This window comes from Rattus rattus, chromosome 8 (genome assembly GCF_011064425.1).
Source record: "Rattus rattus isolate New Zealand chromosome 8, Rrattus_CSIRO_v1, whole genome shotgun sequence".
Taxonomy (NCBI): Eukaryota; Metazoa; Chordata; class Mammalia; order Rodentia; family Muridae; genus Rattus; species Rattus rattus.
Window position 1 is genome coordinate 104,627,561 of NC_046161.1, and position 15,451 is coordinate 104,643,011.

The 15,451-nt window shown below is 42.5% G+C and overlaps 1 protein-coding gene and 1 pseudogene across 20 annotated transcripts in view; one reads left to right on the forward strand and one right to left on the reverse strand.

Annotated features, from left to right (window-relative positions):
* Window positions 1-15,451, forward strand: part of Clasp2 (cytoplasmic linker associated protein 2) — a 182,605-nt gene that overhangs the window by 24,693 nt on the left and 142,461 nt on the right. For all 20 annotated transcript variants that reach the window (XM_032910953.1, XM_032910954.1, XM_032910955.1 and 17 more), the window contains exons 3-6: window positions 3,258-3,361; window positions 6,644-6,735; window positions 8,201-8,276; window positions 10,326-10,423. In XM_032910953.1, the coding sequence (XP_032766844.1) occupies window positions 3,258-3,361; window positions 6,644-6,735; window positions 8,201-8,276; window positions 10,326-10,423 (370 nt within the window). The remainder of the gene's footprint in view (window positions 1-3,257; window positions 3,362-6,643; window positions 6,736-8,200; window positions 8,277-10,325; window positions 10,424-15,451) is intronic.
* LOC116908417 lies at window positions 12,958-13,080 on the reverse strand (annotated as a pseudogene).

A 15,451-nucleotide genomic window follows, 5' to 3' on the forward strand; every position in this document is an offset into this window, starting at 1 on the left:
GAATCAAACTCAGCAATGGGAGACAAGTCAACGAGTGCCACTGAGTGCATCTTGTGTTAGTCGTCTGCTGCTGACCACGGGGCCTGCCACAAGCCTGCTTAATATACCCTGTGCGAGTTTATTGGGAAAAAACAATTTCCTTTACAAGTGCCAGTTGCAGATAGCTTCTTGGTTAGGGGTGGACCCCTGTCCACTACCCTTCTTACCACGGGGATCCTGCCTTACTTCAGTCTGTGTGGGTTTGTGCATGCTGCAGTGTCTCTGTGAGCTCAGATGTGTACCGGTCCTTTGGACACTAAAAGTAAAAAGTTGAGAGTCCTATTCAGTTTTATTTCTAGTTCCAAAAAGAGATTTGTACATAGCTCAGTCATCAGAGCATCAGGGACAGTGTGGAAGAGAGTGGACTCAGCTTCGTGTTTAGAGCAATAATCTGTTCACATTGATACGGGGCAGTAACTCTGGTTTTATGGTAACTCAGCTTAATAAAGAATTTTGTAGTTTAAAATTTTTATCAGGGGGTGGGGGATTTAGCTCAGTGGTAGAGCACTTGCCTAGTAAGCGCAAGGCCCTGGGTTCGGTCCTCATCTCCGAAAAAAAAAAATTTTTTTTATCAGATAGTTTAATCCCTAAATGGTGTGGTGGAAACTGTCAAGAGTCTTTAGGAGACTCAGTAGTGAGTTTTATGTCTTGTAAAGTAATTTTACATTTTACAATGCCAGTAAAATGAAAACTACTAACACCCACACTTCAGTTTTCTGTATTTCACCTCTCAGTGCATTCTGTGGTAAATCAACATACTTGTTTACGTCCTCTGGGCTTACAGAATGGAAGTCTCTTCCCTGGGTCTCTAGGAAAGATACAGAGAGTTCACTGTTGTTACCGATGATTCACAGATGTTCACATCCGTGAACAGATCTGCGCATATAGTGTGGGTGCCTTCCTCTGTCACCCAGACTGGTCTTGACTCTCATGGCTGTTTTTGTGCCTCAGCCTCCTGACTGCAGGGCTGTAGGCACAAGCCATCAAAACTGGTGTAAAGTTTTCTGTTCATTTTGAGACAGAGCCTTACTGTATTGATCCCAGCCTTGTCTGGAAGCCTGGGCTGCCTTGAATTTCATCATCTTGCCTCCACCTCTCCAATCTCAAAAACTGAGATCCCAGGTATAAACCACCACATTTTAAGTGTGGCCTAAAATACTTCGTGGTATTAAAATGAACACCTGTTTAGTCCAACTTTTGAGTTTCCTTTTGAAATTAAGTTTTACCTCTCAGGAACAGAGTATCTTCTTACCTTGTTACTATTATATGGATGCCAACACACACATACACACACTCTTTCTCTCTCTCTCTCACACACACACACACCACACACACTCACACACACACACACCTCACATACACACACACACACACTACACACACGCCCACACACACTCACACACACTCACACACACACACACACACACACTCACACACGCATACATTCACACACACACACACATACACACACACACACACACACACATGCTCTCACACACACACTCACACTCACACACATGCACACACACACACACACACACACTCATATACACACACTCCTCACACACACTCACACACCACACACACCACACACACACACCATATACACACTCCTCACACACTCACACACACTTTCACACCTCACACACACACACCCACACACACACCTCATACTCCACACACACACACACCTCACACACACACACACCTCACACACACCACACACACACACACACACACCTCACACACACACCACACACACACCTCACACACACACCTCACACACACACACCACACACACACCTCATACCACACCTCTCACACACACCACACACACACACCTCACACACACACTCACACACACACACCACACACACACACTTTCACACACACACTCACACACGCACACTCTCTCACACACTCTCACACACACACTTTCACACACACACTCTCACACACGCACACTCTCTCCCACATACTCACACACACACACTTTCACACACACACTCTCACACACACACAGACTCACACACACTATTCCAATTACCTTAACTAAAAACTGTGTATTTACTCAAATTCTGGTTGTACTCCCTAATAGTAGTTTAGTCTAATAGTGTTGTAAGGATTAAGTGGGATACTTTTTTTTTATTATTATTATGTTCTGTGATTTAGAAGAAGCAGATTTCCATAATAGCCAGCCATATAGATATTGAATGATTCTTACTAATAATACATCTAAACAAAATGAAAAGATGCTGGGTTAGAACCCATTGGCTAATACTCTACACTGAGCCTATTCCTAGCCATGAGCAGTGTGTATATGATTTAATAGACTAGCGTATTATGGATGGAAGTCTTGCCTGCATGCATGTCTGTCATGCCGTGGAGGCTGGAGGAGGACATGAGATCTCTTGGCGCTAGGATTAGGATCAGTTGTGAGCTGCCACGTGAGTGTTGGGGATCGAACCCAGCTCCTCGGGAAGAGCAGCCAGTGCTCCTAACCACTAAGCCACCTCTTCAGCCCTATGTTTATGATTTTAATTGTGAGGGCCGCTTTTTGTTTTATTGTGACTGGTTCTCTTTATATAATCCAGGCTGGCCTGGGGCTCTCAGTCCTGCTGACTGAGCCTCCCAGTGCTGGGATTAAAGCATGTACTTCCAGACCTGGCTTGAAGGCTTCCCCTTGATTACACCTTCTGTAGTAAACTAGATAGATGCACCCTCCAAACATGTTCATCTCCTTCTTACACGCAAGCTTACGTCTATGTTTTTGTTTCTGTTTATCAGATTGGAAATATGTCCTACAAGAAGAATGTATAATATACAATTTAAAGTCTAACTATAAAACTGACCCTTAGTATGACTGGGTGCAGAAACTCAAGCCTGCCGGGTTCTTGGACTGTCCCTGTCCATCCTTCCTGAGGATGCCCTTTCACTCTCCCAGAGGTCTCCCTTGCATTAACCTCGACAAAAGCATTTACTTGCCTGTCTTTGACCACATACAGAGTTGTCCTGGCTTTGAACAGTGTCCTAAGTGAATATGATTGTACTTATTACATTGAATTTTGAAATTTGTTCATTATTTTCACTTGAACTTATAACTAAGGGACTTAGCGTAATTTCTTATAATTATTTATTGAAATAGTTGCTATTTATAGTTTTGTGAAATATGGTTTGTGATGGAGTTGATTTTCAAATACTTATTCTTTCCCCATTAGTTACCACAGCTTTAATAGACAGAATGGGAGATGCCAAAGACAAAGTTCGAGAAGAAGCCCAGAATCTGACCCTGAAGCTGATGGATGAGGCAGCACCGCCTATGGTAGGCTTACATTTGAATGAGCGTTCTAAGTAGATAGATGGCTGCCCTAGCAAACTAATAAATCATCAGGGGCGGAAATAGTAGAATTGTAAATACTGGATTGTTGCTAAGGTTTTAAAGAAATTCAAATTTAAGGTAAAGTGCCATTTTTCCACTTACCTTTTCTTATTTCAGTTACTTACTGTTTTTACAGAACCGAAAGACTCGAGTGATTTGTCAGTGTGCTGGTTGTAGTAGTGTCAACATTTCCTGGTTTCTCTTACCTATACATTATAAAATACCAAAGTTGTTATTTTGAAAACTACTGAATATTATGTTAATTTCTGCAACTCTTTCAGGAGCAAGAATATTTTTTTTAATAGGCAGTTATCGATTATGTAAAGCATAGTTTATGACAACTTGTGGTTTTTGTAATATAGTAGAAATAATTCTTGCTTAAGGAATGTAGTAATTACATTGGATGCATTGCTGTCAGTAAGAAAACCTAAGCTTGCTCTCTAGAGGCCTGTTTCTTTGCTTTCTTCTCTTTTAAAGTTAGGCTTGGTGGCATGTATTTGTCATCCCAGTGATAGGGAGGCGGAGACAGGCAGATCCTTGGGCTGGGGCTTGCTCAGAAGCCAGTAGTCTGGCTTAGCCAGCTTTGGCATGTTCTAGGCCAGTGAGAATCTAGTGACCAGAAGAACAACACACAAGGTCATCCTCTGCCTTCTAAATGTACACATACATATGTACTTCCACACACATTCACCCCCACACATATGTTCATGGGCATATACTAGTTATGTATTGATCTGTTTTATGCTGTTACAAAATGTCTGAGGCTGTACTTGTAACAAAAAATGTAGTTACCTCATGGCTTTGGAGGTCATAGTTTTGTGGGCACAGTTCATGGAAGGTGGAACCATGTTGGCAGGAATGGCTTCTTCATGTTTTTGAGAAACTAAGAGCCAAGATAGTGGCTCGTTTGTTTGTTTGTTTGTTTTGGAGATAACATTTCTCTGTGTAGCCTCGGCTCTCCTGTAACTCTCTGTAGATCTGGCTGGCCTCAAAATCTTAGAGGGCCACCTACCTCTGGCTCTCATGAGCTGGGATTAAAGGCAAATACCACCACTCTGGCTACTATGTCCTGTTGCTTAAAGGTACTTCTATTAAAAATATTTTATATGTATGTTTGCGTGCATAAATATGTATACCATGTATATGTAGGTACTTGTAAAAATCAGAATTGGAGTTATAGAGGTAGTTGTGTGGGTGCTGGGAACTGAACTCATATCCTCTGCAAGAGCAGCAATTGCCCTTCACCATGGAGCCATCTCTCCAGTCCCCAGGTCTTTCCATCCTAACACTGAGGACCAGGCCTCTGACACAGAAGCACTTGTGCAGAAAACCACGTCCAAACCAGAACATGGAAATGTTTTGAAGGAGAATAAAATAAGCTGACGTGTATACCACGTTGAGAGGGTAGCTTAATGCTCATAAGTATAATATGCACAGTGATACCATGTGACGCTTAAAGTATAATGTCGCATATAGTTAGTGTACCATGAGCACTGAGTTATAAAGGGAAGCCAATTCAAAGGGGTTTAGTGCTTCATAGCAATCCCTTTAAAAAGGCTTTGTGGATAGCCTTTACGGATTTACATTTTAAATTGTTTCTCAGGTAACATCTGTGTATACTAATCTTTAGACATAGATGTAAGCATTTTTATAAAAAAGGGTTCCAGAGTTGAGTTACCTGACACAGGTTATTCTAAGTGAGATGTATGTATGTATGTGTGTATGTATGTATGTATGTATGTATGTATGTATGTATGTATGTATGTATGTATATTTATTTGGTGGTGGTAGCAACAGAACCCAGGGCCTTGTAGATCTCAGTGGTAAATGTTTTGTCATTGAGCTATATACCCAGCCAAAGCTAACAGTTTTAAATTTCCCAAACCTGATGACCCGAGTTCAGAGTTTGGTCCCCAGAATTCATGGTGGAAGGAGAAACCTGACTCCTAAAAGTTGTCCTTGGACCTCTACTCACATATCTACAGTCATGCAAACATATACATCTCATGTAAGTACAGAAGCACATACACGCAAATAGTAAGCACTTTTAAAAAAGATTTTAAAAATCAGTTTTCAGGTTGGAGAGATGGCTCAGTGGTTAAGAGCACTGATTGCCCTTCCAGAGGTCCTGAGTTCAAATCTCAGCATCCACATGGTGGCTCACAACCATCTGTAATGAGATCCGATGTCCTCTTCTGGTGTGTCTGAAGACAGCTACAGTGTACTTACATATAATAAATAAATAAATCTTTAAAAAAATCAATTTTCAGATTATGTTTTTGAATATTTCACATACACACATGGTTGGGGGTGGAGGATGAGAATGTGGATTTGGTATGTTAAGTTGGCTTTCTAAATATGAAGTGACAATTTATGGGACAGTTTACTATGTTTAGGAAGCTAGAGTTGAAATCCTTGCTACACTGTTCCTGAACAGTTGTTTTACATTTTTGGTATAAGCTCATTTTTCCTCTCCCCACAGACTAGGTAGTCATAAAACGACCTGTTCCAGATGTTTCTGTACTTATGTCTGGTATTAAAAAGAGAAAAGCTTTAATTATAAAATGTTTGCAGTTGCTCCATGTGGCAGTCTGTTGTAGGGAATTCACCTCTATTGAGTGCTTCCCATACCACTGTGCCTATAATTGCAGTGTTCTTAGCATCAATGAAGCCGATGTTCTTAGAACTGCTTACATGCTACTTATGGGTCACGGTGTTTCTTACAGTCATTGAAACTTCAAGTGGAAAGTATGTATAAAACTCAGAATTGTGGTTTAGCTGTCAAGCAAGCAGCCCCCCCCACTCCAAACAGCAGGAACAACAACAACAACAAAGCAAGCCAGACTTTGTAAATGGGAGTTGATCTGAAAATCTAAAAGTTTCATCCATTGATATAGCATTAATACTGTAGGTGGAAAATTGCACACCTGATCCCCATGGCTGGCTTACAGTCAGAATTTAGCTGCACTAAGAATATTATATAAATTATGCTCAGGTTATATGTATAAAGTAAGTATGAAACAGACATGAACCGTACATTTTGGGTTGTTTCCTAGCAATAAGGTTTCTTACTGTTATTATGTAAATATTCCAAAATTTGCAAAATGTCCCACATATGGAGCACATCTGATACCTGATGACTTGATTGTAAGGTTAGGAAAAGTTCTGTTTGTCTCGTGCATTTCCTAACTTTTTCCCATGCATGTCTACTTGCTTTCTTAACAGTACATCTGGGAGCAGCTGGCCTCTGGCTTCAAGCACAAGAACTTTCGATCTCGTGAAGGCGTGTGCCTGTGTCTTATTGAAACCTTGAATATGTGAGTCCTGTGGTTACTGAAATGGCCGCCTTTCTCTTAGTCCTTTCTCAAGGGTTTTTACAGGGTGATGGGAGAGAGAAAATAAATTTTAAGTAGTTATTAATTGATTTCCCAAACAAAAATATAAACTTTAGTGCTACTTTTGTATGTATAAGATTTTTTCATGTTAATTTTTGAATTTATCATTTTTTTACTTAGCCATCCACAATCGATGTTTATAGACGTCATAATGTTGATAACTTTGGATCCTTTTTCTGTTAGGATCTGCTTCAGAACTTTTGAACTCAGTGCCGTGTCACATGTTAAGCCATTTCCCCACACCCCTTTTGTCAGTTGGCCCTAGGCTGTGTGGAACACTGTAGGTGACTGCTAGAGGTTTACAGAGTCTCTCTGAGATCTGCCTGGACTCTCTGCCCCACACTTAGTAGTAGTGGGCGGAGTCCTGACAGCGCAGGTGTCACAGGGCTAAGAAGGAGGCAGGAGTGTAAGCAGAGGCTTCTGTTTCCTTTCTAGAAGAGTTTTCCAGGCTGTGAGGTACGTTAGGTAATGCAGACCCCCTTTGCCTTTTCCTGGGGCAAGACTTCTTCTTTTACTGCTCTGGGTCCTTCCTGCTAGCAAGTGCTAGTCAGGGCCTTTAGTCAGCACACCTTCTGAATGTTAGCACTTCTGTCCTTTGCACTCAACCTAGACTTCAGAATATTAGTAAACACAAATATCTGTTACCTTACGTCATCTCACTGTATGATGAGACTCAACTCAGGTTTTCTCAAGTAATTGATAAACTGCTAGGGTGGTCAAACTGCTGTTGAGAATTTTGCCCAGTTGTCCTGATTAGTTTATGTCAGTTTGACACAAGCCATAGTTATCAGAAAGGAGGGAACTTCAGTTGGGAAAATATTTCCATCCGATCTGACCGTTTTCTAATTAGTGATTGATAGGCGAGGCCCGGCCCATTGTGGGTGGCGCCATCCCTGGCTGGTGGTCCTGGGTCCTGGGAAAGCAGGCTGAGCAAGCCCTGGTCATAAGCGAGTAAGCAAGACCCTCATGGTGTTGCGTTAGTTCCCGCCTACAGGTTCCCGCCTCAGGTTCCCAGCCTGTGTGAATGATGGTTGCAGTAGTAACCCTAGCTAGGGCTGTCCAGGTCTACTTTGTGCTGCTTAGCATCACGCTGCTCACTTCTCATCTTTCCTTATCAGTCTGTGTCCATGCTTCCCGCATAGAGATAAGAAGAAAGGCTGGTCGGTGTCCAACACCTTCAATCCGAGTATGAGGTAGAGGCAGGTTGGTCTCTGACTTGGAGGCCAGCCTGGTCTACAGAGTAAGTTCCAGGAAAGCCAGGGCTACACAGAGAAACCCTGTCTTTAAAAACAAAGCAGAAAAGGTAGAAGAAACAGAAGATAACATCAGGATATTTTGTTCAATATTTAGATGAAACTAATTTTTTTCTCCCTTAAATTATATTTAGATTTGGGACTCAACCACTGGTCATCAGCAAGTTGGTGCCGCATTTGTGTGTCTTATTTGGAGATTCTAACAGTCAGGTAAAAATGACTTACCTTCAAGCATTGACTGGTCTTTTTTGAGGGTGGGGAGGGGGCAGCCCTTTCTTGTGCTCTTATCTTAAGACATAACATTGAAGAGAGAGAAGAAAGATAGTGAAAGTTTTGCCTTTTTTTTTTTTTTTTAAATTAAATGAATGTCTGGCTGTTTTGCTCAGAATCCACTGGGCTCACGTTATCTTCCTGCTCTACCCCTCCCAAGTATGGAGAACTCCTGGCCTCTTTTCCCCACTCTCCCTCTCCCTCCCTCTTCCCTCTTCTACCAGGAGTTGTTTGTTTTGAAAGGACCTTAAGTTGCTTGTCAGTACTTGGGCTTATAGTAAAGACGGAAGGACCTGAATGGTTAGTTCTTGAGTTCGGCAGACTCAGAGACTTCTAGTTCCTTCTATAGTCCAGCCTTAGGTGAACTGTGAGGCTAGACTGTTAGCGGCCTGTGTGCTTGAATGTGCGTAGACAGGAGTGGTTGCAGCTGTTGATGGCTGTCTAATTAGGGAAGGCCCTTGTGTCCACAGCGCATCTCTTTCCTCGAAGTGTCTGTGCTTTGGTGAGGAGGCTGAGGTCTGCACGGCCTCAGTCTTCCCCTGAAAGTCACTGTAATATTTCTATAGTTACCTGTAAACTAGCAAGGGCATTTAGGTGACAACAGTAAGATCCTTCCTTCTTAAAAGTCCTCGCTGCCCCTCAACAGTCTATAGTTTCTCTCTTCAATGGCTTTTTATTTATAGACCAAGCTTCTCCTTTTCCTGACCACCCTGGCTTCAAGCTCTTGAATGCAGTTGGTTTTTTCCCACCTTAGTGAGTCTCCCGGGAAGCCAGGGCTGTGGGTGTGCGCTAGCACATCTGACTCTGAGCTGTTATCTGACAGTGGGTTTTTCTAAAGAGTAAGTCTTATTTTTCAGATTGTTCTCTTTAGACCCCATTCTTTTTTTTTTCTCTCTCTTACTTAGAATTTAAAATTTACCATTACAACTTTTTTTTAAGTTTATTTATTTTATTTATGTGAGTACACTGTTGCTGTCTTCAGACACACCAGAAGAGGGCATCAGATCCCATTACAGATGGTTGTGAGCCACCATGTGGTAACTGGGAATTGAACTCAGGACCTCTGGAAGAGCAGTTAGTGCTCTTAACCTCTGAGCCATCTCTCTAGCCCCTCATTGCAACTATTTTTAAGAGTACATTTCAATGGTGTTAAATACGTTTTTCTTGTTTTGCAACTATATCACCATCTACATGCAAAATGTTACTTCCTCAGCACTCAGACTCTGTATCCATGAGACAATTTCCCAGTCCTCTTCCCTAGTTGCTGGTAACTACCCTTCTTCATCATAATTTGACTATTCCATGGACCTGGTGGAAGAAAGTCAGATTGGTCCCATTTAGTATGATGACCACCACAAGTTATCCATGCTGCAAAATGTGTCAGAATTCCCCTCTTCTTCTAAGGTTGAGTAGTTTTCATTAACACACAGGCATCACATTTTGTGTATATAGTCATTTAAGAATAGGATTTTTTTTTTTAAATTTTTTTGGTTTTTTTCCCTATCTTTTGACTATTTTAGAAATAGTGATGTCAAAGTTTTTGTTTTTGTTTTTTTTTAAAGTTCAATTCATATCCTTGGAAGATAGTTTTGTTCCAAGAAAATTAATTAACTGTACTTTAGGTTAATACAATTACTTTTTAAAATCCCAATTGGTAGCTTTTATTCACAGATTTCTATTAACCACATCCTGACTTTTCTTTCTTTTTTCCTGCTGATAGTAGGGATTGACCCCAAGGTATCATGCTTGTGGGGTAGGTGCTCTGCCACTGAGGTCTTAACCCTTTTCAATGGGTTTTTTAGGGCTTTCCTGACAGGCCTTGGCTTTGGTTTTCCATTAATAAGGTGTGATATTATAATTTACTCAGGGACTGAAAAGACATTAAACCCAGCTTAGAGTGTCAGGTTGGGCCTTCTAGTTTATTGTTACCTTAAAATGAAGTATGTGTCACATCTGGATTTCTTTAAAATGTCTTGGGTTCTTTGACAGGTGAGAAATGCTGCAGTATCTGCTGTAGTGGAGATTTATAGACACGTAGGAGAGAAGCTGAGGATTGATTTGTGTAAAAGAGACATTCCCCCTGCTAGGTAAGTCTTCCTAAATTTATTTTTTGCTACAGACTTTTAAAGTTGTATTTTTTTTACTTTATTAAGGTAAATATTATAACTAGGTGTGGTGGTGTATCCCAGCATGTGGGACACAGAGGCAGAGGCAGAGGCAGAGGCGGGCAGATGTCTGTGACTCCAAGGCCAGTGAGGCCTGCATAGAGAGTTCCTGGCGAGCTAGGGATCCACAGCCTGTTCAGTTTTAGAATCCTGAGCTTCCTGGAACCGATCTGTAGACACAGAACTACACCAGTACCAGGCACTTGGTGCTCATGGAGCTTCAGGCTTCCTTTAGCTCTGCCGTGTAAGTGCTTAATATTCTCAGGGTAGGGTGTGTGTGAACTAGGGCTTCTCCGTAGGCAGTCTCACCACCTGCAGAGACAGCTGTATTTTTCCCAGTCTGTCCATTTTCATTTCCCTTTCTTGTCTTCATTTTCTAGGCTTTCCTGCGTGCTGTTGAGAAAGAGTAGAATGGGTTACATTCTTGCCTTGTTCTGATCTTAGAGCATTCTAGTTTCTTAACATTAAGATTGAGGTTACTTGCAAGGTGATATTGCATGTCTTTAACCCAGCACCAGCACGTGGAAGGCTGAGGTAGGCAGATCTCTGTCAGTTTAAAGCAGGTGAGACCCTGTCTCAAAAGAAAAGAATAAAAAAGAATGGTGTTAGTTGTAGGCTTTTGGTAGGTGTTCTTTTTTTCTTTAAGAGTTTATACTTTGGGGCTGGGGATTTAGCTCAGTGGTAGAGCGCTTACCTAGGAAGCGCAAGGCCCTGGGTTTGGTCCCCAGCTCCGAAAAAAAGAACCAAAAAAAAAAAAAAAAAAAAGAGTTTATACTTTTTAGTTCCATTTAATTTGGGTTTTGAGTGACACTCATGTTGGGAGAGGCTTCAGGCCATCTTACAGTCACCTTTTTCTCCACTAGGCTTTTTTGGTTTGTTTGTTTTAACTTTTTATTGGTTCTTTGTGAATTTTACACAGTGCTCTCGGATCCCACTAATCTCCCCCTTTCCCTCATATCCAACCTCTACCCTTCAACCTCCCTACAACAAAGGAAAAAAAACCTCAGTGTGGAAGCTGTAGTGTGTCACGGGGTGTCCCACAGTTCACCCTTTTGTCCACACTTTGCTTGCAAGTGCTCATTGCACTGGCTTGTTCTGGCACAGGCCTCTCTCTGACTTCTACTCTCTCAATACTGGACCCTCACTGGGACTCCTGTGTACTCTGTTGTTGCCGCCCTGTGTCATGGACATCCTAGAGCTTTGGGTCTGTAGGACGTCCCCTTCATGCTCTTCAACAGTTCACTGATAGGGTAGATGTTGGGTAGGCCAATTCAAAGTCCTGGGTCTGGGCCTGAGAGGTATCTTAGCTGGTCAGCTCACACCCCAGGGTGGGCTTATCACCAGCCCCACAACCAGGGCCAGTTCTCCCACTCTCCTGACCCTGTGGCCAGCTCTCCTTCCTACCATAGATGGTGAGGGTTGAGGGAGGTGGGGAGGCCATCACTCTTTAATCCACACCACCACTCGGCAGACAAGAGACAGGGGTCAGCTTTCCAATACTCACACCCTGGGGCTGGCTCACTCGCAACCCCCTCAATCCAAGGTCAGCTCTATTGTGCTGCCTGGGTGAGGGGCAGGGCCAACTCTTCCTCTCTGATGACCTTAGAGCCAGCTCTCCTTCCTGCCGCAGGTGGCAAGGGTTTGTAGGGGTTGGCACACAGTGCCCACTCTAGTGTTCATATTTTTGGGGCCAGCCCACTTACCATTCCCGCAATGTGCAGGTCCCACTCTCAGTACTGTAGCTGGCAAGGGGTAGGATCAGCATTCTGTTCCCATGCCCGAGGGGCTACCTCTCCCATGATGCCCAAGTAAGGGGTAGGTTCAGTTCTACACAGCTCTCAGTCATTAACTTGCCCCCAAGTGGCAGCCCAGAACAGGAACTGCTATCTGGCCTTTGGTGGTAACAGACCCCTACAATTGCAGGGCCATGTATCCAGAAGTGGCCCCCAGTGGCAGCACAGGCCAAGACCCCACTATGGTCCCAGTTGGTATCAATGGCTACTTACATCAGGCTGTTCCTTACTACCCTCAAGTCTTAGTTTTTGCTCTCTTCATTGTACCCAGAGCCTCTGTTTCTCTTTCTCTACCACTTACTTGCTCCTTTTAGTGGCACCCAGGGTCTCTAAGTGTCTGGGCTCATCTCAGGAATGGTCTCAGGAGTGCTATGCCTTGTTTGTGCATTATGGTACCAGGCAGGGGTCATCTTGGGCATGATTCCTCCCTCCCCCACTCCAGGCCATTGGTTATCTTGGCCCAGCCGGCCCTAGTTGTCCCTTGTGAGGGTCATTTGTGACCTGATCCCTTGGTCCTAGGTGGATTCTTCTACTTTCCAGCTTGTTCCTCGTATTGGGAGGCAGTGTGGGCCTTCCTGGTTCAAGACTGATAGTCGTCTCAGGCTAGCTCCCTGCCCAGCCCCATGGCACAGGACTGATTGTCATTGTCTCAGGCTCCTTTTTAAAATTAATCTAATTATTGGAATGGTCATAGGTCTGAACACTGAGTGTAGACATAGCCTCTCTCCTCTGCCACCTCCTGATGTACATGTGACACAGCGGCCACACCTACAATCTAAGGGCAGGCCACTAAGCTATCTTTCTACCTCTAAACATGCACTCTGATGAGGTTTCAAGTATGTGGAGTTAAAACTAAGGTCAGTTGGGCATTTTAAGTGCAGAGATGGGCTGGGCAAAGTGACTTGTTGTTGTTGCAAATCGTCTTAATGGCTACTGACATATTTTCCCTAGAGCTGATTGAAGCCATTTATTTTCTACTTACATCGTTTGTAGCTGTCAGTTATCTGTGCTTTCACCAGTGGTTACTATTGTGAGTCTTATTACTAATGCTCGGTTTCTGCTGGTAATATATGGTGGCTTCGTTTTGGACGTAATATACATTTTTCTGGTTTCTAGTAAAGAGAAGTGTTCATATTTTTTTTGCCATTTGGCTCTTTTTAAAATGTTTATTTTGGAGTGTGGCAGGGGCTAGTTTTTGACACAAGGGTTTCTTATATATGGACCAGGTTGCCTTTGGAGTGTTTCTATATAATATATCAGATATAATATATAGACATAATATATAAACAAATATAAACATATATACCCAAATGCTCCCAGTCTCCTGAGTGCTAGGCTGACAGGTGTGTACTCCCATGAGAGTAGAATTTATTTTCTAAAGAAGTATTCTTTTCAAGTCTCATGTCTGTTTGTTAGTTTTTTTTTTTTTTTTTTTTTTTTTCGGAGCTGGGGACCTAACCCAGGGCCTTACACTTGCTAGGCAAGTGCTCTACCACTGAGCTAAATCCCCAACCCCTGTTTGTTAGTCTTGATTATCCGTTTTCTTAGATTATTTTTATTTTTTATATATGCGAATATATCCATGTGCTGTGCCTGTACCATGGAACCGGAGTTACAGACAGTTGTAAGTTATCCTAATCAAGTAGTGCTAACAGCCGAAGCCAGGTAGTAGTCTGGAAGAGAGTAAGCACTCCTAAGTGCTAATAGGTTGTCCGGCCAATCCCTAAGAAATAGGGCTCAGACAAATAGGGCTCAATCCCTCAGAAATAGGGCTTGGGACAGTCTGTCTGTGTTGTAGATAAAAGCGTCCTTAACCACGTAAGGCCCATTTATCTTATGCTCTGTGACTGGAACTTTTCCTGACAGTGGGGGCTTTTTGTTTGTTTTTTATGTGCATGGCTTTTTTGTTAATTTAAAAAATGATTCATGTGTGAGTGTGGGCCAAGCATTGTTTGTATGGAGAGGTCAGGACAGTGTGTAGGACTGTCTTCTTGCCATCACATATGATTTCTAGGGATGGAGCTGAAGTGACCAGGCTGGGTAGCCTTTTACCCAGTGAACCATCTCACTGGGTCTTTTCTGTTGTTTGTTAAATTTTTAGGATAGCATACAAAGTAAGAAATTTTATTATGGTATTTTCATATCTGTGTCATTCATTATTCTTCACTTATAATCATTTCTATTCCTCACAGCCCCTCAACGTGCTCCTGCTCATGTCTAGTGGGTCCATTCTCTCCCTAGATGGTCCCTTCCCCTTTGCTTTCTTGTTTATAATCTGTTGCCCACTTCCATGGCCTTAAGATCCTGCCTCATGGTCATCTTACTAGTTTCCTGACTTCTACATACATTTTAAATACAAACACACACACACACACACACACACACACACACACACACACACAAAGAGAGAGAGAGAGAGAGAGAGAGAGAGAGAGAGAGAGAGAGAGAGAGAGGCATATTTGTAAAATTTTAAATCTAGGATCTGCATATGAGAGAAAATACGGTACTTGGCTTTCAGTTCCATCCATGTTCATGTAACTGTCACAATTTTTTCTTTATACCTGTGTAAACTCCTGTTGTGTATATATACACCAAAGTACTGTTCATTCACCTGTTGATAGGCATCTAAGAGATGACATTTCTTACTTATTCTAAGTAATTCATCAATAAATACGTATTTCCAGGGGTGGAGTGACTTAGTCTACTCAGTAATTGAACAAGCAATTCACAGGGTAGTTCTGTTTGCATGGCATTTTTTTACCTCAGTGTCGTTCTTAATCATTTGCTAAATGAATGGAGGGAAAATTCTGGGCTTTTGTTTGAAACCATTCCTCATGCAACTGGAGCTCATGTAATCCTTCTGCTTCAGCCTCCTGGGTGCTGGGATTCAGTCATGTGCCACCGTGCCCAGCATGGATGGACTGTGCTGTGATTCCTCCTGATGAAGCTTTACCTGCATGATTGCATGTAGTCACAGTCAATGACCTTGGTGTGAGCCTCGTGTGCCACAAGTACACGTGGCTGCTGTGCTGTGCTTCTCCTGTGTGCAGAATCTTTCCTGTCCTGTCCTTCCTTTCCTTTCCTTTCCTTTCCTTTCCTTTCCTTTCCTTTCCTTTCTTTCTTTCTTTCTTTCTTTCTTTCTTTCTTTTGGCATTTT